This window comes from Sapajus apella, unplaced genomic scaffold, assembly GCF_009761245.1.
Source record: "Sapajus apella isolate SASKATOON/1434 unplaced genomic scaffold, GSC_monkey_1.0 scaffold10, whole genome shotgun sequence".
Classification (NCBI taxonomy): domain Eukaryota; kingdom Metazoa; phylum Chordata; class Mammalia; order Primates; family Cebidae; genus Sapajus; species Sapajus apella.
In genome coordinates, this window is record NW_022436950.1 from 22,865,175 (window position 1) to 22,890,277 (window position 25,103).

Here is a 25,103-nt window from a genome sequence, read left to right on the forward strand (position 1 = left end):
TATAGGCCCTGTATTTGCTTAACCTTTAAAGAGGCAATTCGTTCCAGGTGAAGGATGTGCCTGACAACTGCACAATCCCTGCCCAGCCAGCCGTCTTCCCATATGGATGCATTGATGCTTCCTCTCGGCGAATGTTTCTAGGTTGCACTGCACAGCAATTCGTGTGGTTCCTGTAGCTAGAGCCGCAGCAGAGGTGCTGCTCACCCACTCATCCATAAAAGCCACCTCTTCAGTCGGGCGTGGTGGCCCACGCATCTAATCCCAGCACTTTGGGAGGCCAAGGCAGGCGGATCACCTGAGATCGGGAGTTCAAGACCAGCCTGACCAACATGGAGAAACCTCATCTCTACTGAAAATACCAAAAACATTAGCTGGGCCTGGTGGCACATGCTTGTAATCTCAGCTACTCGGGTGGCTGAGGCAGGAGAATTGCTTGAACCCAGGAGGCAGAGGTTGCAGGGAACCGAGATGATGCCCCTGTACTCCAGCCTGGGCAACAAGAGCGAAACTCCGTCTCAAAAAAAAAAAAAAGCCACCTCCTTCAGAGGGTTGGGTATAAGAGCACTAAGGGTAATGGAGGGGAAATGGGCAGGGAGGTTGTGGCATCCTCGAAAGCCCTCTGTAAAAGTTCAAAGAATGGAATGGACAACGTGGCAAGCCTGGGGCATGAGGTCTGGCAAACAGCTGACCCAACAAGGGCCCCATAGTAACCCCTCCCGTTTTATACAGTCCTATAGTTTTCAAAGCACCTTCGCATCCAGTCTCACACTGATACCACCCTGTTATCTGAGGCTGATATTATCCCCGATAGACAGATGAGAAAAACAGGCTCAGAGAAGATGATGGCCTAGCCTCAGGCAATGGAAAACGACATGGTGGGAACGGATCCAAGCCCAGACCTCCTGACTCCGGCATTCTTCTTGCCTTATCCCTGGTCCACAATTACCTTGGAACCTAAGAAAGGAAAAAGACCCTGCCTGGGCTCCACGGCAGGCCAGTTACATCAGAATGTCTGAAGCTGGCGGCGGCGCAAGTGTCCTGCGCATCTCCTTCAGCGCGAGCCGCCGGCTGCACAGTAAATTTCTAAGTAATGAAGAAAACTTGAAACTGTTGGGAAAATGCAGCAATCCAAATGGCCATGGGCACAATTACAAAGTTGTAGTGACAATACATAGAGAGACTGACCCTGCTAAGGGAATGGTTATGAATTTGGCTGATCTCAAAAAATATATGGAGGAGGTGATTATGCAGCCCTTTGATCATGAGAATCTGAATATGGATGTGCCATACTTTGCGATGCGGTGAGCACGACTGAAAATGTAGCTGTTTATATCTGGGACAACCTCCAGAAAGTTTTTCCTGTGGGAGTTCTTTATAAAGCAAAAGTATATGAAACGGACAATAATATTTTAGTTTATAAAGGAGAATCGCTCTTAGGGGTTAGCATTATACAAAGCCCAATTTCTTTCTGTGTTTGAAAAAGATCTTGGTCCCCTTGGAATATTAAGAGGTCAGCATGTGATTGTCACACCTGCACATTGTGCTCTGGGGTGCCTATGTATTGAAGTCAGTGTAAGACCTGTTATAAATTTAAGTCTATTTTAAAACTAAACTTGTAATATATGCTGAAAATCATTTAGAGTCTTTTATTTAAAAATTAAAAATCACTTCATTTTCAAAAACAAACAGAATATCTGAAGCTGAGGCACTGGCATCAGTTTTTTGTTTTTTGTTTGCTTTTTCAAGTGCCCCCGTCAAGTCAAACGTTCACCACGGTTGAGAACCACCCGGCTTCCCAGGAGACCAGGCGTGGGCTGCTCCACCCGGGAAGAGCAGCTCCACCCGGGAACAGCAGCTCCGGTGCTGGAGAGGACAGGGGGACGGGCCGGCGGCATCACGCATGCGCCAAAGGAAAGCCAATCAGACCCCGCACGGGGGCTGCAGAACTTCGGGTCCCGGGTCCATCCGGTGCCCAGAGCGCTCTAGGCCCTCTCCAAAGCGTTCCGCCTGCTTCCACCCACGGGCCCGGTATAACTCAGGGGTGGGTGGCTGTCACAGGCTGGAGTTAGGGGTCCCCAGGCCCAGGGCTGGGGAGTTTGGGCCCTTCTAGGGACCTTTTCCTCATCTGTAAAGTGTAACTAACAAGAGTGCCTGTTTCACGGACGCACAAGGATTGGCGGAAGGAGCACACCTTCATTCGGGGCAGAGCCACGTGCTGGCTTGGCTGGGTACAGCCTGGAACACACCCTCTTGGCAGGGCTCCATCTATTCTTGGGGATCTGGTTTTCCTGCGCTCCAAGAAAGCTCATCTCGTGGCATTTCTGAGGGCTGTCTCGCATTCCAGCTACACTTATGTCACACCTGGTAAAGGCCCCGCCATCCCTCTGCCTCTCCACACTTACCAGATGGAAGGTCTGGAGGGTTGTGGGTTGGGCCTGGGCCCTGGGCCACGTGCTGAGGAAGGTTGGGGGCAGGGACAGCCGGCCTCAAATGTTGCACTTTCTCCCCCCATGGCCCACTGCAAAGGCAGGGGTGGGGGTGTGTAAGCCTACTGGAATTCACTGGGGCTGAGAGGCCAGCAGAACAGAGTGGCGGATGCAGGTGAGCTCCGACGTGGAACTCTGCTAAGGAAACAGGGTCACATTCTGTGACTCCTTCCACAGTCCCTCAGCCTGGGCTCCTCGGCACAGCCCTGTTTCCAGTTGGTATTTGCTGGTCTGGAGACCAAATCACGTGGGCCCCTTAGAGAGCAGCGCCTGAACTCTCAGTGGTGTCACCTTTGTGAATAAGCCAGTGAACCACAGCCCCAGTCCCTTTGGGGGCTGAGTGGAAATGTCTTACCCTGGGCCGGAGGGAGCTTCCTTTATTTCAGGGGCCAGACAACCCCAATTCCAACGTTTCCTGTGCCTTATCTCCCACTGCAGTGTCAGCTGGATGTGAGAGGGAGGAAGCCGGACCCCTGCTCCTTGTCTCCCCTGACCTCCACCCAGTGTGACTCATCCCACCCCTGTAGAGGGCCAGGCAGGGGCCGCATGGGGGCAGAAGCCTCGCCTGGGAGTCCTGGGGCCTGGGAGTCCTGGGGCCACACTGGAAGGTTTCATCTGGATTCAGGAGGTTCCCATTCCTTCTTATTCCCATTTCATGAACAGGAAACCGAGGCAGGGCCTTTTCCATTTTCCTATGGGCCAACGGCAAAGCTGGATGCTGGTGGGTAGGCCAACCTCCTCATCTTTCCCTGTTAGACCCCAAAGACTCAGACAAAAGACACACACTTTACTTTTCCTTCCTTTATTCATAAGCAAAAGAGACATAGGGGTTAAAAAATAAAAATGTGTCTCTCCCCCCTTCCCAAACCTGAACCCCAGCTCCCCCACCATGACTCCCTTCCTCCCTGGGGCAGGGGGGAAGCAACAAGGGGCAGGTGTGGCATCTGTGGCTAGGAAGAGAGAGGGGGCAGGTGCCGAGCTCGGTGCTGGTCTCTTTCCAAGTATAAATGCACGTGGCAGAACTGGAAAGCCCTCCAGCACCCACCACCCAAGCACTCTCCGTTTTCTGCCAGTGCTTGGAGAGGGGTGGGGGTGGGGGAACCAGGCACCGGCTAGCTGCGGTCTACTGTGCCTGCTGGGTGGGCACCCCGCCAGCCTCCTGAGGCTCATAGTAGAAGCGATGACACTCGGGGTCCCCACGGACGGTGGGGGCGCCCTCGATCCTCTTCCCGGTGTTGGGGTCCACACACCAGCACTCCCCGCGCTGCCCGTTCAGAGACATCTGGCACTGGAAAGAAAGGAGAGGAGCGTGGAGGAGCCCGCAGCCGGCAGCTTTCCTCCCTCCCTCCACCTGGAGGCCACGGAGTGCAGCTACCCACACACTGCAGGGCGGAGCCTCTCAAGTTCAAATATGCACCAGGGAACCTTGATAAAATGCAGATCCCTATTCAGCAGGTCCCTGGACAGCTGGCAATTCTGCATGGCTAGCAAGCTCCAACGTAATGCTGATGTTGCCCACCCAGGCCCTCTCTGATAAGGCCGTTCAGGATCCTCGAAGATTAAAAGACTCAGTCCCCAGCCTCAAGGAGGCCCCACCCAGTGTGGGGGGGGGGTGGTGACCCAGCATACTGAAGCTTAGTCATAGTGTAAGGTGAAAAACCTCATGCTGCAATCAAAATCAGTTATGTGCCAGGCACTGTGTGAGCAAAAGACACCGCTTGTTCAGTTTCTAACAAATGCAGTCATTTAATCCTCACAACCACTTTGTGAATTAGATGCCATTATTATCCCTGGTTGACAGATGATAAAACTAAAGCACAGATGGGCTAAGCAACTCGCCCAAGGTCACGCAGCTGGTAAGAAGCATAGCTGGGATGGAAGCCAGGCACTCCCAGGCATTCCAGCTCAAGGTCTCTATACTTACGCCCAAGCTAACTATGCCTACATTAGTACCCAAAAGTGCAGCAGACAGCCTGTTTTCCAAGAGAAGTGATCGAGTTTTTATTCTGAGCTCCAGACTGAGTAGCCAGCTTACATTTAGAGGGCATGTACACAAATAGCCTTTTTTTGTTTTTTTAAACGGAGTCTTACTGTGTCACCCAGGCGGGAGTGCAGTGGCACGATCTCAGCTCACTGCAACCTCCGCCTCCAGGGTTCAAGTGATTGTCCTCCTCCCTCAGCCTCCCAAGTAGCTGGGGTTACAGGTGTCTACCACCACACCCGGCTAATTTTTTGTATTTTTAGTAGAGACGGGGCTACACCATGTTGGCCAGGCTGGTCTCAAACTCCTGACCTTGTGATCTGCCCTCCTCGGCCTCCCAAAGTGCTGGGATTACAGGCGCGAGCCAACACGCTTGGCCCACAAATAGCTTTTAATGCTAAACTCATATTTAGAGGATCAGGGTGCCTGGATGGTGAAGACGGCGGAGAGGTGAGACCCCTGGGCTGTCAGCAGAGCCCTGTTCCCATCTCCCGGCTCCAAACATCCATGCTTCAGGTCAGCCCAGACTGCCATTAGGGCCACCAGGGGAGCTTTATAAAATCCCACTGACCAGCCAGGTATGGTGGCTAAACGCCTGTAATCCCAGCACTGTGGGAGGTCGAGGCAGGCGGATCACCTGAGGTCAGGGGTTCAAGACCAGCCTGGCCAACATGGTAAAACCCTGTCTCTACTAAAAATACAAAAATTAGCCAGGTGTAGTAGTGGTGGGTACCTGTAATCCCAGCTACTCAAGTAGGCTGAGGCAGGAGAAATACTTGAATCAGGGAGGCGGAGGTTGCAGTGAGCGGAGATTGCACCATTGCACTCCAGCCTGGGCAACAGAGAGACACTCCATCTCAAAAAAATTCCGTAAAAAAAATAAAACCCCAATGACCAGAAAGCACCCCAGACCCACAAAATCTAAATCTCTTGGAGTGGGACCCTGATCTCTGTATTTTTTTAAGTTCCCCAGAAGACCCCAGTATGCAGCCAGAGCTGAGAACTCATGCTTGAAAACAGGATGGTAGCTGGCACCTCCTCATTAATCCCATTCCTTCCTCTGTCTCACAGGAAAGGCACAGACACACAGGACAGTGAGGCGGGGGAAGTGAGGGATGGGCTAATATGTGCCCAACCGCCTGTAATCCCAGCACTTTGGGAGGCTGAGGCAGGTGGATCCCAAAGTCAGGAGTTCAAGACCAGTTCAAGGCCAACATGATAAAACCCTGTCTCTACTAAACATACAAAAAATTAGCTGGGCTTGGTGTCGTGCGCCTATAGTCCCAGCTAATGGGGAGGCAGAGGTTGCAGTGAGCTGAGATCGCACCACTGCACCGCAGCCTGGGTGACAGGGTGAGACTCTGTCTCAAAAAAAAAAAGAGCCTCCTCTCAACCTGGATACCAAGTGTGGCTGGTGGGTGGCTGGGCGAATGGAGCCAGCATGTGATCTGTCGGAGGCAGGAAGAAAAGCCATACCCTTCCTGGCCTGGCAGCTGGCACCCCGATCCTCCTGGTGACAGAAGTCTGGGTTTCCTACTCAGCCTAGAACTCAGAAGATTATAGGCGGGTGGGGCAGAAACAGGGCACATCTGGGGCTCAGGGCTGAGGAGCAGCCACTCAGGCCCAGGCTGGCACCATGCTTACCTGTTTGAGGTTGTACAGGCCATTCCTGTCACAGTTAGGGATGTGCAGGGAGTACAGGTGCTCCAGGGGGCCCCGCTCATCCGGAACGCGCATGGTGGAAATCCTCTCCAGGACCTGGTCCAGCTCCTGCTGGCAGGGGGTCTGCGAGCACAGACAGCAGAGGACGCCCGGAGTCAGGATAGCAGGCCCACAAAGCACGCGCCACATGCCAAGTGCAGGGAGAAGCTGCTGCACAGGGAGGGGACTTTCCCATGGTAATAGCCAACAGGTGGCACAGGGACTTCTGACACCCCACCTAGGGATCTCCCTGCCATGCTGGCTCCCCAACCCTAGACCCTAAGAAAACCGTATGGATGGGAATGTTCACTCCCTTCCTTGCTCTGTGACCATGGCGTTCATGTGTCAGAATGGGCTCTATCTCCAAATACCAATCCAAGAGGTTGTCTCCAGAATCTCTATGCCCCCACCCCACGGCCCATGCTCCATTTCTTTCCATAAAACCAACCAGGGCCAGGACCCAAGGTGGCAGAGCTGGGCAGGAAAGAAGAGGGGGATAGCTCAGTGAGAGAAGTATATGGCAACAAGAGTGACTAAGTTTCAGGCCAGGCGCAGTGGCTTGTGCCTGTAATCCCCGCACTTTGGGAGGCTGAGGTGGGTGGATCACTTGAGTCCAGGTGATTGAGACCAGCCTGGGCAACATAGTGAGACCCCCCATTTCCAAAACACAAAAAACAAAATTGGGCCGGGCACAGTGGTTCACACCTGTAATCCCAGCACTTTGGGAGGCTTGAAGTGGGCAGATGACCTGAGGTCAGGAGTTCGAGACCAGCTTGACCAACATAGAGAAACCTCATCTCTACTAAAAATACAAAATTAGCCAGGCGTGGTGGTGCATGCCTGTAATCCCAGCTACTTGGGAGGCTGAGCCAGGAGAATCATTTGAACTCAGGAGGCGGAGGTTGCGGTGAGCCGAGAGATCATGCCATTGCACTCCAGCCTGGGCAACAAAAGCAAAACTCCATCTCAAAAAAAAAAAAAACAAATTGGCCAGGTATGGTGGTGCACACCTATAGTCCCAGCCACTCAGGAGTCCCAAGGGAGGCAGAAGGATCACTTGAGCCCAGGAGTTGGAGGCAGCAGTGAGCCATGACTCAGTACCACTACACTCCAGCCTGGACAAGAGAGCAAGACCCCATCTCAGGGAGTGGGGGAAAAAGAGTGAGCAAGTTTCAGGGAATCTGTCTTCATCTCTGGGATTCATTTTCTTTGCCTATGTTCTAAAACCATATGGAAATATGGAGGGTTTCGAAGGAAAGAACATCAAAAAACCACGTGTCCAGTCTATTTCACAGCCAGAGATACTGATCGCCCCAAAGGTCAGTTTGTGGAAAGAAAAGTGCACTGCCTACAGGTCACACCAGACGAGGATCTTATTGGGATGCCCTCCTCCAGCTGAGACCCCCTTTTTCACATCCTCCCACCCCTCCCACCAGACCTGAGCCTCACTGACCCTGGCAGGGGGCGGTCGCAGTATCTTGGGCTCCTCCGCACCGAGGTGATGTTTGCTGCCCTTGCCCATCTGCCGGTGCTGCTCAGTGACCTTCTCTCGCAACACAGCCAGCTCCTTCATACCCGACTTGAGGGGCTTCCGGCCAGCACCACCTACCCCACCCAACATGGTCACGGCGCTGTCTGCGTGGTTCTCCATGGGGCCTCCTTCCGAGTCATCGCCATCGTCTGCAGAGAGGAAGGGAAGAAGTGCTCAGGTCCAGTTTCCCAGAGATGTGCCCTCTGGGAGCCACCTGGGCTCTAACGATGATGAGGGTGGAGATGACGCATGGCTAATGCGTGCCACAGACTTGTCAGGTCCCGTGCTGAGCAATTTACATGGATGATCAATTTCAGCTTCACCCTAATTCTTAGGTGGGCACTACTAGCACCCTTCCCAACTTTCACAGATGGAGAATTTGAGGCTCACAGGTCAGTTACTTGACCAACATCACAAATCTGAAAAAGGGATGGATTCAGGATTTGAACTTGGGCTGTCTGACTCTAGAAGAATGACAGGGACCCTCCTACAAGGCAAAAGCAGAACAGAGGCACACAGAGGGACAAAGGCATCTGAAGAGCCATAGAATGGACTTAAGTCCTCTGGGACCTCCCAGATTCTCCCACCATAACCCCCGGTTTAAAGTTTGTTTATGGTCTGGAAAAGCACCAATTAGTTGAGTTTTTTAAAACCTGTGCCACAGACATCACTAGGCTGCAGCACGCATGGCAAAGGAGAAGGTGGAAGGCCATGTTGCCACCTGGAACCCAGTCCCAGCACACCCTGCTGTCACTTTGCATTTGCCAACCTGGCCCCACCTCAAAGGTCCCACAGTGCTCCTCCGAGGCCACTACAGCTCTGCCCCATTGATGTTTCCTCATTCCCAAGTCTGTCTGTGCAACCCACCCCAACCCCATGGCACTGCAAGCCCCAAGAATAGGAACTCTGTATGACTGCTTCAGCTTCATAGCTTCAGCTGACTGCAGGGCTCTGCCTGTCCAAGAAGCATCCAGTAAGTCTCCTTAGACCTTCTTTGGCCTTCTGTGTGCACAGCCCAGGTCAAAGAGGTCTTGAAAGCAGCTCCAGCCTGCCACGGTCTCACTCTGGCTGAGGCACGTCCAGCCAAGGGAGGCAGAGAGGATCTGAATCGCGTGGCAGAGCTATAACAGGGAGACAAGTCCAGGCACGCTCCAGAAGGGCAGGGCCTCAAACCACCCGGCCCCGGCCCCAGCCCCCTAGAGACACAGCAAAGCAAACAGCCCCAGACCACGCCACCCAGAGCTGCTCTCCTGCAGGTCCCAACAAGATCTGGGTGGGTGCAGAGGGGGTGTTTTTCAACCGATCTTGCACGTTTTCTCTTCCCCATTAATGTACCTTCAAAAACCTACAGCCCTGAAAACACAAAGGAATAACTCTTAAAGTAATTCTCTACAAGGTTATTCACTCACTCACCAACTAAGGGAGGGGGCACCTCTTCTATGACAGGGATGGGACCAGGTGCTAGCACTCCAGCAGCACCTGCTGCCAGGGCATGTCCAGCATAGGCCCCAGCATACGGAACATTTGGTGGAGGTTTGTCCCGTCCCCTTCCCTCCCTCCAAGCCTGATAACTAGTCAGTTTTCACTTGCTATCCGGCAGCATCCTTTAGAAGCCGGCACGCCATCACCAGGGTAGCAGCACTGATTACGGGGGTGTAGTCAGGTTAAATCCCAGTTCTGCCATTTGCTATATCAGGTGCACGTGTTCTCCGCTGCACAGACCATCTCTGTGCCTCTACCTAAGTTGCTGGATAATAACAGTTCTTTCGTCATTGAGAGTATGTAAAGCAGTTAAAAGACGACTTAGGCTGGGTACGGTGGCTCATGCCTGTAATCCCAGCACTTTGGGAGGCTGAGGCAGGTGGATCACTTGAGGTCTGGAGTTTGAGACCAGCCTGGCCAACATGGTAAAACCCCCTCTGCTAAAAATACAAAAAATTGGCCAGGTATGGTGGCTCACACCTGTAATCCCAGCATTTTGGGAGGCCGAGACAGGCAGATCACGAGATAAAGAGATTGAGACCATCCTGGCTAACACAGTGAAACCCAGTCCCTAATAAAAATATAAAAATTAGCCAGGCGTGGTGGCACACGCCTGTGGTCCTAGCTACTTAGGAGGCTGAGGCAGGCGAACTGCTTGAACCCAGGAGGTGGAGGTTGGAGTGAGCTGGGATTGCACCATTGCACTCCAGCGTGGCAATAGAGTAAGACTCTGTCTCAAAACAACAAAACAAAAAGTTAGCTGGGCATGGTGGCGTGCACCTGTAATCCCAGCTACTTGGGAGAGTGAAATAGGACAATCGCTTGAACCCTGGAAGCAGAGGTTGCAGTGAGCCGAGATCTTGCTATTGTACTCCAGCCTGGTCAACAGAGCAAGACTCTGTCTCAAAAACTAAGTAAAAGATGACTCAGAGCACAGAAATTCTATATCCATGTTGCCCGTGGTTATTACTTGAGTGATGATGATTGATAATGAATGCCCCAGTTATCTGCCACTTCAGCAGCATGGAACCCAACCAAGAACCGGGAAACAAAGGAAAATAAGCTCTGAACATCCTAATAGCTGTCACCATGGCTGGGCATGTTTAAATGTTGGCATTTTCCACCCAAAATAAGGGGAGAATCATCCCGTGAGGAACCTTGACAGTTCACAACCATGCTGCTGCAGGAGCCTGGCTTCTGGACGTCTGGTTTCCAAGGCTGCAGCAGAAGGAAGTCAACAAAATTAAAGGGAGAAAAGAAGGAATGCATGTGGACAGTAGGAAGAAGGATCAAATGGCAGAGAGGAAGGAGGACACTAAGAAAACCAAACACGCAAACTCCGAGTACATTTTGTGCATGGCAAACAATGAATGCCGCACCCCTCAATGACCCCTGGGGACGCCCATGTATTAGAGCCCAAAACAAGAATTATGTTGATGATGATGGTCTTGGGACATCAAAAGGGGGAAGGAATTAAAATCTTACCTATTCATCATTTGTAAAGACTTTTTATCCGAAATTGTTGACTTTAGAAAAAGAATTGAAATATTTAAATGTATAAACCTCTGACACCTGGAAAATTATTTTATCGTGAATGGGTATTCCCACAGGGGCTCTGGGGAGCCTGGGTTGTGCCATAAATGAAGCCAGCACAGATCAAATTGTTCCAGCAGCCCGGCAGCCCGGCACCACTGGCAGGAAAAGACGGATTTGGCGAGTGCCTCCAGGCTGGGTGGGAGTCCTGCTCCACCATGTCTAATCAGACCCAGCCACTAGACCACAGCTTTCCTCATTTATCCTGCCCTGCCTCTGTGCTCTTCCACGTGGAGAGCAGCAGACACCCAGGGGCCCAGAGAAGCAGGCTGAGTGAGTCCCCCCGCTCAGCTGCCTGCCAGGTTCCCAACAGGGACACTGAGTGACCCCATCATGCAGCACAGATCTCTTCAGTGCCACCAGGTCCACAACCTCCTAGATGGTTGGTGTTGGGGGGAGCAACCATGGAGGAGAGCCCCTCTTCCCTCTTCAGATGGACCCCAGAGGTCAGGAACAAAATGGTGAAAGAGAAAGGCCAGGGAAAACCTCTAACACATCACAGACGCCCATACGGCGCACGAATTCATCCCCAGCCTCCCTGCCTCCGCCCCACTGCCCTTCCCAGACAGGCTTCCATGTCCCCGGACCTGGGTGGGACCATCTCAGGCTCCCTGTCCCTTTCCTCTGCAGACTAAAAACATAGGAGGAGGGCAAAGTGGCTACAAAGTCCCCCCACTCCCACCCTGCCCTGCATCAGAACATAGAGAAGAGCCTTTGCCTCCATCCCAGCTACTCAGGATCAAAATGAGAAAGACAAAATGAAGTGGGAACCTCCAGTCGCCCTCACCCAAGCCCTTGGTAGCTGACATCACCCTGCTCACCACACCCTGCCCAGCTTTGTACCCACAGAGGCAGGAAGGATGTCTGGAGACCTCCACACCGCATTCTGCTCAGAGGGTGTTAGAGAAGACGCAAGCCCTGGGAGTCTGCTGGGACAGCACCCTGCCACCATTTCTGGAACTCTCCACTCTGTGGACATGAAGTCTGTGATGCTCAGAAACACCTGGCTGTGCCCTTCTGGGAAGTGGCTTGGGTGAAGGCAGCCGGTCTCTATTACGGCTACAATAACATGTTGCCTGGTTGGAGAAGGTTAAGGCAGCTCACGTGTAGCCCTACCCAGGAGCTTCTGGGAAGGCTCTGCTCACCCAAACCTAATGCCTGGAACATCCTCTGGGATGGGGGTCTCCACCTCAGCACTGCTAATAGTTGGCCAGATCATTCTTTGCTGCAGGGGGCGAACCTGTGTACTTAGATTCCTGGCCTCTACCCAACAGAAACCAGTGCCACTCTCCCCAGGTTGGAACAAAAAAATGTGTCTTCATTCATTGCCAAATGGCCCCTGAGAGGCAAAATGGCCTAGGGTGGGAATCACTGTTCCGGAGTCAGGCTAGTTTAGCCCGAGGCCTGAAAGCTGACAGCCCAATGCTGAAATGACTCCAGGCCCCACATAAAGCAAATCTACTTTTACTATATTCCACATCCATAGCTAAGACCCCTCCGCCACCCTTCCACCTGCAGCCACGCTCGTCCACAGCTTACTGAGTGTAGGGCACAGGGTCTTTCCTGGGCATTTCAGAGGACTTTTCGGCCTGTAGCTCCCTCTTCACTAGGCCCTCTTATACCAGACAGTGGCCAAAGAAGCATCCCTTGGCTGCATCCCAGAGGTCAACCCAACATTAATCCTCAGAAGAAGGCCCTCTGTAATCTCTGGAAACACATTTGAAGAAAGAGAGGCACACATAGATAAATGTGCATTTGGGCCTGAAGTCTCCAGGCAAGGCCAACTTATCCATTAGGCTCTGCAGGCACGGTGCCTAGAACATGTTTTTATTTCTATTAACATCAGAAAAAAAAATTAACTTTTAGGTCAGAAAAGTCTTAATACGTAATATCAATACATTTGCATTTATTAAACCAGTTATAAAATACGGTTTTTTGTGTTTTGTTTTTTGAGACAGAGTCTCGTGCTGTCGCCCAGACTAGAGCGCAGTGGCACAATCTCCACTCATTGCAACCTCTACCTCCCAGGTTTGAGCCATTCTCCTGCCTCATCCTTCTGAGTAGCTGGGACTACAGGCGTGCACCACCATGCTTGGCTAATTTTTATATATTTTTTTTAATTAAAAAAAAATATGGGACGCTTCACGAATTTTCGTGTCATCCTTGTGCAGGGGCCATGCTAATCTTCTCTGTATCGTTCCAATTTTAGGATATGTGCTGCCGAAGCAAGCACTGATTTTTATATTTTTAGTACAGGCGGGGTTTCACCATGTTGGCCAGCTGGTCTTGAACTCCTGGCCACAGGTAATCTACCTGCCTCAGCCTCCCAAAGTGCTGGGATTACAGGCATAAGCCACCATGCTTGGCCATATTAGTCCATTTCCATACAGCTATAAAGAACTGCCTGAGACTGGGTAATTTACAAAGGTAATTTACTCATAATTTAGCATGGCTAATGAGGCCTGAGGAAACTTACAATCATGGCAGAAGACAAAGGGGAAGCTGGCACCTTCTTTACAACGTGACAGGAAGAAGTGCCAAGCGAAGGGGGAAAGAGCCCCTCATGAAACTATCAGATCTCATGAGAACTCACTATCATGAGAACGACATGGGGGACCCACCCCCATGATTCAATTGCCTCCACCTGGCCTCTCCCTTGACATGCAGGGATTGTGGGGACTACAAGTCAAGTTAAGATTTGGGTGGGGACATCAAGCCTAACAATATCACCTTGTCTCTGCTAAAAATTAAAAAAAAAAAAGAAAGAAAGAAAAACAGCCAGGCATGGGGTGCACACCTGTGGTCCCAGCTACCTGAAAGGTTTTCATGGTTAGATCACTTGAGCCCAGGGGTCAGAGGCTGCAGTGAGCCATGATCACACCACTGCACTCCAGCCTGGGTGACAGAGTGAGAGCCTGTCTCAAAAACTAAAAATAATCATTTTTAAATTTTAAAAATATATCTTTTTACAGAAGGGCCCACAGAGACAGTGTCCAGGGCCCAGATGTCATATGCAACCCTGGCTCCAGGTCCCAGAAGGCAGGGGCCAACTGGGCAGTGTTCCTCCAAGAGGACAAAGTTGGTTTCCTGTCCTGAGATGTCCCAACCTCTCTGAGGTGAAGGTCAAGTTTGTCCACCCTCACAGAGGCCACCTGGATTCAAGGGTATGTTTCATTCCATTTCTTTATTGATCTCAGCACTGCCAACGAACATGTCAATAAGATGAAGAAATCCAGGGTGCCGAGTTGCTGACGCAAGGTCTTTGAAAGGTGGTTTAACAAGACCATGCATCAGCATCTGCTTCTTTCTCCGGAACAGGCTTCTGGACTCAAATCCAGTGGCCAGATCTGAACTCTACATCTTGAAGTGGAAGCCCAGGGAAGGGAAATGAAAGAGTTGACCTGGCAGAGATCACAAAGCATTGTGGGCTGAGAATAGCCTTCATTCCTTTTTACCGTTCCCAGCCAAAGAGATTCAAACCCCAACGTCTAACCGCCAGAGTTGGAATTCCAGATTTTATCACTGAGCTCTGCAGCACCAGACAAGCTCCTTAAGCTCTCTGAGCTTCCATTGTTCATCTATAAGAAGAGGACAGACAGCGTACACCTCCAGCGGGTCACTGGGAGGATCCAAAGGGACACTGCCTGCATCTACAGTGAGGGCCTGGCACACAGTAGGTGCACATGGGATTAGCACTTAGCCACTTCCATTTCCTGCCCACCAGGAAGTACCCACATCGCACCCCCCCCCCCCCCCCGTCAGACACAGGCATCATCACACATTACCAAGTTTTTCTCATATATCCTCTTCTAGGCTGCAGGAACAATCCACAGGAAAACATTCCAGATGTCGAACTCCAACTAGAGATGGAATTTGCCCTCAGAACAAAAATACCAAGTTGTATTTTTTTTTTCTGCCTAAGAGAGTTAAGTTCAGAATAATATTAAGCAACCACTTATGTATGCAACTCCATGGGCTATGGTGCAAAGGGCACTATAAGAAATGGTTCTTAGCAACCTGAATGACATCAATGGAAAAGGTTCATGGGCTTTGAAATGGTTGACAGGAGCCCTCAAGGCCCCTGAAGAGACTTTTCCCTATGGGTAGTAAGCATTGGCTCTTCTCCCCTACATAGCACCTGGAGAAATGGGTCAACATAGAAGCAATGACTTCACATATGGAAGGTTGAGCTTTTCCAAAGAGAAATCAGGGAGATGACAGACAACCCCAGGGCCATTAGTGGGGGGCTTTGAAGGGCAGGGGTGAACTCCCATCCTTGCCTTGGGTAGACTGCCATACCTTTCGACCCCTGAAGGAGAGCTGGAGGTAAGGCAGATGGGATGAGAAGAAATGAATCATTGTCCCATTTTACAGATGGCAAACCTGAGCCCGGATGGACTTCCATCTAATTCGCAGGAGCAAACACAACCTCTCTGCCATTATCAGCAGTGCTTCACAATTGCCATGGGGTCCCTACATTGTCTTTTGGCCCACCCTTACTAATTTAGCCGGGAGAGTAGCTGGAAATTGATAGCCCAAGAGCCTTTATTGTTCACTCCTATGCTTTCATACCCAGGTTTCAGACTTAATTTTGGCACAGCCCATTTTTCCAATGTAATCCTGTTTGTTGTATCAATGATCTTACTCAACAAATCAAACCCTATGTTCGATAGAAATGGACTCCCATAAAATCTCATTTTCTCCTAGTGCTCTGTTCTGACCTCAGTGCTCTATTTGGAAATTGGTGATTCCTGATCTATGAGAGACCTTAAAGCTCTCTTAGGAACCTAAGCCCCAGAAATCTAAAAGTAACTCCCCAGTCCCGTCTGCTTGGAGGGTGTGGCATTGGTCCTTATCCAGACCCAGTGAAGAAATTAGACCTTTTCCCTAGAACGCTCACACATCTTCCTAACAGCTCTATGTGTCTCCTTTCTTTCTTCTTTTCTTTATTCTGAAGAAAGCCTTACCATTTTCCAGGCTTCTCCTCCTACCTCATGATTATCTTGAAATCTAAGAGCAGGGTTGGGGAAGAGGGGTATCACAGAGATGGTCTAAGCCAACCCCGAACCTATCATTCCTCCAGTGAACTCACCTCTTGCAACAGGTGCATTTCAAGCCTTTCAAGAGTTGATTCTGAGTAATGGGCCAGGGGAATGAAGGTTGGCTGCCGCTGCTTCCTGGTTCAACCCTAGCCGGGCAGAAAACTCACGTGGCTCCGTCTTTGTAAATTTATCCCAAAAGGCACTTAGCCTTGACATATGTTGGGCAACAGGATAAAAACTAACCACCATTCTCCTCCCCCTGCTATCTAGATGACTCCACTAACATCCACAGCAGTGGATGATTCCTTAACAAACTGGAACGAGCAATGAAAACCAGTAGTCAAGAACCCTGAATACCAGTGCTGCCCCTTGGGATTCACCCGCGCGTCAGAACCTTTAACCTCTCTGAGCTAATGTCTCAAGTCTGAAAAATGATATTAACAATTCTGCTAAAATGATAGCTGCCGTTAAACAGGACATGGTATTATTGCCCCTCAAACTCATTGTGGGCAAAACTAGGCTTTAGAAAAAAATGTGTGGTGGCCGGGCAGGGTGGCTCATGCCTGTAATCCCAGCACTTTGGGAAGCTGAAAGTCTTGCTAAAAATACAGCCCTAGACCCCAGCCCCAGAAATTCAGAGGCAAGGGCTAAGGAGTCTGTATGATGAATGATCCCTCTCCTGTCAAGCTCTGGCATTCTCTCTGTTCTGTCTGGGTTTCCCTAAGAACTTCTTGGTGAGTAGAGAACGATGCCTCTTCTTTTTAAGAGATGTGGCCTCATGTACACGTTTTGCAGAGACGCAGCCTTGTGAGCTCATGCACTCATGGGCTTGTAAACAGACATATAAGCATGTTTGGATGCATGGAGAGGGGCCTTTCCTGGCCAGGCGTCATGGAGGTTTCTAGAGCATGCCCTCATGCTGCCGTCTCATCTCGGGTTCCCCCCCTGGGTAAGCCGAAACAGCACAGCCTCTCCAGAGCCTCCCTGCCTGTGCACTCTCCAAAGGGCTGTTGTATAAACATCAGGGTCATTCCTGGAATTACAAAGACCTGGGAAGGGTCAGGGCTGAGACAGACAGTTTGGGAAAACAAAAACATGCTCAAATTCAGCCAAGGTCTCTGGGGCCCCATGAGCCAAGCTATCCTTGAAGAGCCAGAGAAATTGATATCAAGATGGCAAAGAGCACTATCGGCTTTCATTCCTTTCCGTGGGTCCCAAACATTTCTCCTCGGGTTCAACTAAAGCCATTGGAAACCTGGTAAGGTGACCTAGTTGCTGAGGCCCAAGTGAGTAGAGTGTGCTTTGATTCAAACTTGGACCAGGTATTATGGAATGGGAAGAATGTGCCTGACCCAGCAATTCTACTTCTCTCTCCACGTGCACAGGGACACATGCACAAAACTGTTCATTACAGCATTATTAGTGGTTGTAAAAACACTATAAGCAACAAGATCCAAAAGTCTTTGGAATGGAGAAATAAAATCAGTAGGGTAATACAAAGGAACACTATGTGGCAGTTAAAAAGAACATCTCTGACCTGTGTATGACAACATTAGATCTCAGAAACCTAATGTTAAGAGGGAAAATAAAACCTTTATGTACATTTTCAATTTATCTTCACAAAACAATTTAGACAATATTAATCACTTATCATACATATGCATACAGATGCAATATATGCAAACATAGGCATATTAGTCATCTAACATATATATGCAAATCTGCTTAGCTAAGAAAGATAAACACTAAGTACTGCATGCTAGTGGACAATATATCAACCGCTCACGGTTCTGGGTGGTAGACTGGTGTTATTACATTGTTCTTAGCACTTTTCTGCATTTTTTCTGCATTTTTAAGTGCCAGGCGAGCTGGCTTATGCCTGTAATCCCAGCACTTTGGGGGGCCGAGGTGGGCAGATCATGAGATCAGGAGTTCAAGACCAGCCTAGCCAATATGGTGAAACCCCATCTCTAATAAAATACAAAAATTAGCCAGGCATGGTGGCACGTGCCTGTTGTCCCAGCTACTTGGGAGGCTCAGGCAGGAGAATCACTTGAACCTGGGAGGTGGAGGCTCCAGTGAGCTGAGCTGGCACCACCAACTCCATTCTGGGCGACAGAGCGAGACTCCGTCTCAAAAAAAAAAAAAGTCACCTCTTAACGTCATCCACCCCTCACCTTCCTCATCAAGCAGAGCTATCAGTAACCTCAAGTGTCCCTGAAGCCCTACTGGTTGGAAGAGGACTAAACAATAGTGGCATAGCAGACTTCCCACCACTCTCATTGGCCAGTGCAATGTCACCAGGGTCACTTCTCTGCCAGACTGAACCTGGCCCTGGGCTCCTGGCCAGTTCTCCATTCCATGAAGAACTTGGAAATGAGTCAGAAAGAAGACACAAAGATAGTAGGAGAGGGTCACAGAATTAAGAAGCGGAAGACGAAGTAATTAAGATGACTCAGTCCTGAGAACTGATATTCAAGGGACAAGCCCATCCTGGCGTGGACAGAGGGTGCTGAGTGGTGGAGGTCACAAAGGGCCAGGAAAACCCAAGGGAAGGGAGGGAGCTGTTCTGCCTCCCCAGAGCCAGAGAGAAAACAGCCTTAAACTAAAACAGGAGAGATCCAGGTTAGAAGCCATCTAAGACTTTCATAAGAAAGAACAAAACAAGTGATAATTTGCAGATGGGAAGAAATTGCACAGACTCCCTCTGGTATAACTTAGGAGAAACCTTTTGAGAAGGAAGAAGGGTGAACAATGTAGCCTCCAAGAGTCCAAACGCCGCCGTTTGATTACACTGATGAAAAGCACTGCTGTAGGTGGGAGGATGGCTTGAGCCTGGGAGGTGGAGGTTGCAGTGAGCTGAGATCGTGCAACTGCCTTCCGGTGTGGGCGACGGGCCAGACCTGGTCTCAAAAACACAAATTAAAAAATTTTTAAAAATTTTAAAAAGAAAAGCACTGCTGGGTAAAGTCTTCCAGTAATTTGACCCAACTTTCTTCACAGCACTATCACCTGAGTTCATTGCCAAAAAGCCGTAGGTCTGTGCACTTTCTTAGTCCTCCTAAGAATGGAAGCTTCTTGAAGACAGAAATTTGGTCTTAGCTTCCATACAGCTTTCCATCCTTAGTGAATTCTGTGTGCTCAATTTACATTTTTGGAACAAAGGAAGAGACACTGTGCTTTTTTCTTTCAAGACTGAAGTGGAAGCCTGTCCCACTTGATTTCCTTACTTCGTAACTTCAGTCACCATAAAGGGACTTCATTATTTAACATCAAGATCTTCCCAAGAGCCTTGGTCCAAAGGCTAAAAGAGCTACCTGTTTATTTGCATAGGATATATATACATCTCTACAGACTTGGCCTCTTCTTTATTCACCTTTTTAAAATGCTTTTCTTGCCTCCCTCCAGCATGAAAAGCATGTATTACAGGAGGTATGACAGCTGCTTTTTTAATAAAGTCTCCTCAATGACACACAGCATATACTCAATTAATGTTTACACATTAGAAAAGGTGACCATCGGACATGGTTTGGCTGTGTCTCCACCCAAATCTCATCTTGAACTGTAGCTCCCACAATTCCTACGTGTCATAGGAGGGACCCAGCGGGAGGTAACTGAATCATGGGGGTGGGTCTTTCCCATGCCATTCTCATGACAGTGAGTAAGTCTCAGGAGATCTCATGGTTTTATAAAGGGAGTTTCCCTGCAGAAGCTCTCCTGTCTGCTGCCGTGTGAGACATGCCTTTCACCTTCTGCCATGATTGTGAGGCCTTCCCAGCCACATACCTCCATTAAAGCTCTTTCTTTTGTAAATTGCCCAGTCTTAGATATGTCTTTATCGGCAGCGTGAAAACGGACTCATACACTATTGAATGGCATCTAGCACTTGCCCAAGAGTACCCTGTTACGTTAACTCTTTTTCTTGCTCTTCTGGCCTCTGTCTCACCATCTGGAGCCCATATCAGCAAGAGTGGCTAAGAGTCAAGAAAGGTAGTGAGCCAGTGGAGCCATAAGATGAGATGGGAAGGACACGTGCCTCTCCCAAGACCCACATTCGAACAACTCAAGTTTCGATGAGGCAATCCCACAGCCCCGCTCACATAGTGTAACAAAGGCTGAGTCCTACCAACCTCTCTCCCACCACCCTCCCCTTATACTGTCCTCTTCTCCATCCCCATAACTCTGCTCTCAGATACTCCAGGCCTGACTAATTGAACCCACAGGATGCAAAAAGAAATTTAAAACCTGCAAAGATGTCCAGAATTGCCGGCCACTCTCAAACCAGCACAAGAAGTGTCTTGAATATAAATAAGTGTCTTTAAATAGGTCACCATGCTTTTCTCCATCTTCAGCTAAAGTTCACTATTTTTGTCTGATAGTGTATCATATCAATCGCCTTCCTTGGCTATGTTCTCATGGTTTTAGAAGCAGTGAACTAAGCCAGAGACAACCAGCAGAGCCTCAAGTGGGAGTCCTAACTTCTAGGGCACAAATGGGACATGGTTGGTCATTAGTTGGTAGAACCCAGGCACAATGGCATCAAGGGTCATGACTGCCCCCTGGAAAACCATCAACTATTGACTCCTCTCTGGACTCACTGAAGGCTTGCCAAAGCAAAGGGCAGCTGTCCAGGTAAGCCACACTCAAGGGAATAAGCCACACCTGCTAACAGGAGTCTTGACCAATCAGAAAACATCCAAAAACAGGTGTTTGCCATTCTCCTGTTCTCCTGTGTTGCAAGAATCAAAACCTGCACTACTTCATTTGATTATCTGAGGTTCTGTGCTATGTGGCTGGCATGTTTAACTTTATTATCAAGCAGGCACAGGAGGTTGATCATTTCTTATCCCCTCTCACACTTGATAAATGAGCTGTAGAGTTGGAAGCCAAATGCACGAAGTCACATAACCAGTGGCCAAAATCAAACCCAGGTTGTTAACCTGGTCACTAAGGAAAGACCCAAGAAAGACATTTTAGCCCCAGGGCTTTATTTCTTCCCCTCCCCATCTCTACGGGACCCCCCCATCTTCCCACAGAAGGAGGCTATCAGTCATGTCAGCAGCCCTACCTTGATCGGGTAAACCCGTCCCACCCCTACCCCCTTATTCTGCCTGACACACCTCCTGCCACCGTTGCTATAGCAACTGCCCAGTGTTATCAGGCAGTCATAGGAGCAGGACACGGGGTACAAGGGAATTGCCATTTTCATTTCTTTCTTGGCCTCAGGCATTTTAGAAAACAAATTCACCATCCGGAGGCAACTTGGCACCTCCATCCAGAAGCAAAGACAATAGACCTAAAAGAAACTTCCTAGAGAGTTGCATAAAGGAACATTTTTGAGAAGGTATGCCTTAATGACTACCTCCCAGGGAAAAGAGCTTTTCCAAGAAGCAATATGTAATTCACTGCTTTTCTGCATGTGTGAGTCTGGTGGAAATGGAGGGCTGGAAGAACCTACAGAAGCAGACAGCAATCTGGTCTGTGCTTGCCCTGGCAGTTGAACCTGAATGTAGCCTTGATATCTTCATTTGTCAAGTGAAGAGACTCTCGAGGCTAAAACGGAGCTGGAGCAGGAAGCAGGAGGCGGGGGAACAATATAAAACCAACAAAGCTTTCTGGTAGAAATGGACGATGTCTAGAACAAAGCCATTTGTTGTATCACTTACCCTTTGAGGTAGCACTCTTTGCTTGGTGCCAATGAGACTGCACCCCTGGAATCCAACCCGAATCCCTCCAGCTGAAATGTCCCCTCTTCTCAACTTCTAATAGGATGGAGCAGGGAGTAGGCACCCATTCCTCCCCACCTCTGACCTGCCAAGGCCCTCTGGGGCTCAGCCCCCTCTTCCCTTTGACTTTCTGGCTCAGAGAGCTCAGTTCCTTGAATGAGCACAGGCTGCCACACCTTCACCGTCCTCCACTAATTAGAAGCCTCCCCAGGCTTCACTAGAGGCCAACTACACCAGGGCTTGCGGGCCAATTCCTCTGCCCAGCAACTGGGGGTTTGCCAGCCCCTGCCCCCTCCTCCCCAATCTTCACCCCTGCCCTGCCTCCCAACAGCCAGGAAGAGATGTGGGGCTGGCAGCCAGAAGGGCCTCAAGGACTGCCAAGTGTCCCTCCCCCCACCCACAGAAAAAGGAAAGGGAAAAAATTCCTGACTACAGTCGCTCTGTATTTCTTTCCGGGAGAGCTGGCTTTCTGAGCAAGGTCTCCCTCTGAGTCTTGACTGACACCCAGGGACTGAGCCAGCCCAGATCTTCCCTGGCTTTGTTAAGGAACGGGAGTGAGCAGAGAAGGGGGAGGGAAGAGTCAGGGGTTAGTGGCCAAGGAGGAGGAGAGGCATAGGAAGATATGGACCATTCTAAAGGAGAAGAAAAAAAGTTGACATCCCATCCAGCCTGCACTTTGTGAGGGTGGAGAGTGGGAGCAGGTGAAATTACTCTGGAACTGAAAACCAACACATTTCTCTGGACCTACTATCCCACCTGTAAAATGGGCTTTTCCTTTCCTGCCTCCACCATGAAAGCCCTCCAAGGGTCTAAGGCAAGCTTGTCCAACCTGCAGCCCAGGATGGCTTTGAACATGGTGCAACACAATTTCATAAACTTTCTTAAAACATGATGAGATTTTTTTTGCAATTTTTTTTTAAGCTCATCAGCTATGGTTAGTGTTAGAGTATTTTATGTGTGGCCCAAGACAATTTTTCTTCCAAGTGGCCCAGGGAAGCCAAAAGATTGGACACCCCTGGTCTAACGTGATCATCCACTTGGATTCCCGGTGGCAATAGTGTGCTTTGTCCCCAGTCCTGATTTCACCGTTAAGTATATTCTGACCCTCAGAGACTCAGGTATCCTTCCTTCTCTGCTTTCCTGGGGCCTTGCCTCATTCGATGCTGGAAAAGAAAGTCGTCGGCATCATTGTGCACAGACAGGCTGCCGTTCAGAGGGCTTTTTGGTACCACAGATGGAATCAGACATTAGGTAGAACCCCAGTACTCAGAAGACACTCCCCTAACCCAGCATTCCTATGGAAAATCCCTCAGCCTCTTGCAAAATGGGATGCTGCCTCCCCAACTCAGGAGTAACCTCTGGAGACAATGTAGCAAGAAAATTATCACTTTTTTGGAAAAAGCTTCCAATTTCTTTGCCAGGATCAAGTTCAGTGCATTCTGGCATCCCAGGTTCAGAGATGTGAAAGGACCATTTTCCTGGTGCAGGAAATGGGTCCTATAAGGGGTCCTCATTGGCTTTGATGACTGCACAATTGCACACCCTTGAGCATACCAGATGTGCTAAATGTGCTAGGACCACCTGGATTAGTTAATATTTAACACTATTATTCTAAAGTCTGGATCCTTGTAGACATCCCCTGGAAGGCCATCTATACAGAGGACCTTCCGCCACCCGAAGATGTGGCCTCACAGATTCTCCAGAGCTCTGGAGACTGACAGCCAGAAGGCTAGGTCTTCCAGGTGGGCTGGCCTAGTCAAGGAGGAACTCAGCCCTGTGTTACCTGCTTACGAGAAGCAAGGTCAGTATGAGAACCCAGGTGTCCAAGCTCTGGAGCCACCTCTATTCCCCCATAGTCCCTCCCACCCCCATTCTAGACACTGCAGAGGGAAGCTCCCATAACAAAAACAGTCAGCCCTAGATGTTAGGACATGGGCCCCAAAGAGCACTGCCTAACTAATCCATTAAAAATGCATGCCTGACCGGGCACAGTGGCTCACACCTGTAACCCCAGCACTTTGGGAGACTGAGGCAGGTGGATCACGAGGTCAGGAGTTTGAAACCAGCCTGGCCAACATGGTGAAACTCTGTCTCTACTAAAAATAAAAAAATTGGTGGGGCGTGGTGGCAGGCACCTGTAATCCCAGCTACTTGGGAGGCTGAGGCAGGAGAATTGCTTGAACTTAGGAGGCAAAGGTTGCAGTGAGCCAAGATCACTTCAGCCCAGGCAACAGTGCAAGACTCCATCTCAAAGAAAAAAAAATGCAAGCCTGTTGGCCTCCAGCCATTTATGCACCGTCAACTGCATTCATGTTGCATGTAAAGTACAGCTTTACTGCCCTTTCCGTAAACAGCCTTGCTACAGCCCTGTAGAGCAGGTTGGAGAGGTATGGATATTTCATTCACAGGTGAAGAGATAGAAACCAAGTAAATCATTACCAAAATGCAAGAGCTTAGGTTTTACACGTAGTTCATATCTTTACAAACGTCTGCGTAGTTGACCCAGTGAAGTACTATCAATTTCTGATTTACAAATAAGAAAACTGAGGCTTAGCAAGAAGAAATCTCTTACCTTGGATGATTAGTATATGGTAGACCACCTGGGATTTGAACCTCCAGAGAAGAGTGGCCTGCCTGACCATTCCAGTTTGGCCTTCATTTAAAGGCCAGCTAACTGTCAAGGAGAAGGCATCAGTTGCCAAGATTATTAAGGCAGTTAACATGTACAAGAACCTACTATGTGCCAGGTGCTTGCCATCATCACAGCTGCACTAACATACACCCTGGGAAAGAGGTAAAATCATTGCTATTTTACCAACAGGGAACTGGCAAGGGTGGAAGAGCCTGGCTAACTACTCTGGTATTAAGAGACGGGTCTGGCCAAGCAGGTGGCTCACGCTTATAATCCCAGCACTTTGGGAGGCCGAGGTGGGTGGATTACCTGAGGTTGGGTGTTCGAGACCAACCTGACCAACATGGAGAAATTCTGTCTCTACTAAAAATACAAACATTAGCCGGGCATGGTGGCACATGCCTCTAATCCCATCTATTAGGGGGCTGAGGCAGGAGAATCACTTGAACCCAGGAGGTAGAGGTTGCAATGAGCTGAAATCATGCTACTGCATTCCAGCCTGGGCAACAGAGTGAGACTCCACCTCAAAAAAAAGAGAATGAGAGAGAGAGAGACATGTCTGTACTGGAACCCAGGTCAATATGACAGCAAAGGCCAGGCTGCCCGCACCATCATCTGCTACCAGCCAGCTCTTCTCTCGAGAGGCCCACCCTGTGACCCTTTTTGTCCCTCTTGACTGACCTCTGTATGCTGGCTACTTACAGTTGTGAGGTAAGTGCCCCAAACATCACCTGCACATGTCAGGTGTCCAGGAACAAAACTTCTGGCTGATAGAGTCAAACGCTTTTCTCTGCCAACAGCGCAACTCTTTGCCTGGCCGTGGAGGTAGAGGGGTGCAGTGGGAAGGTACTCAGGTGAGTCTCTCAGCACTTTCTTACCGCTGACCCACTCAGTGTCCACACCTGTGAAACGGAGGTAGAAAAGCCTCC

The 25,103-nt window shown here is 49.7% G+C and overlaps 1 protein-coding gene and 1 non-coding gene across 4 annotated transcripts in view; both read right to left on the reverse strand.

Moving 5' to 3' along the window:
- Nucleotides 1-3,277: 3,277 nt before the first annotated feature.
- IGFBP2 (insulin like growth factor binding protein 2) overlaps nt 3,278-25,103 on the reverse strand; it is a 28,107-nt gene continuing 6,281 nt past the window's right edge. The window contains exons 1-4 of one of the 3 annotated variants that reach the window (XM_032278290.1): nt 15,867-15,887; nt 7,622-7,848; nt 6,112-6,252; nt 3,278-3,774 (exon numbers count right to left, since the gene is read on the reverse strand). In XM_032278290.1, coding sequence (XP_032134181.1) covers nt 3,610-3,774; nt 6,112-6,252; nt 7,622-7,819 — 504 coding nt within the window. In that variant the 5' untranslated portion in view covers nt 7,820-7,848; nt 15,867-15,887 and the 3' untranslated portion in view covers nt 3,278-3,609. Of the gene's footprint in view, nt 3,775-6,111; nt 6,253-7,621; nt 7,849-14,559; nt 14,626-15,866; nt 15,888-25,103 lie in introns of those variants that run through there. The other 2 variants (XM_032278289.1, XM_032278288.1) reach the window with 2 other exon arrangements.
- Nucleotides 12,901-13,007, reverse strand: LOC116552094. The gene has a single exon (XR_004269211.1). It is a non-coding gene; the product is annotated as a U6 spliceosomal RNA (small nuclear RNA).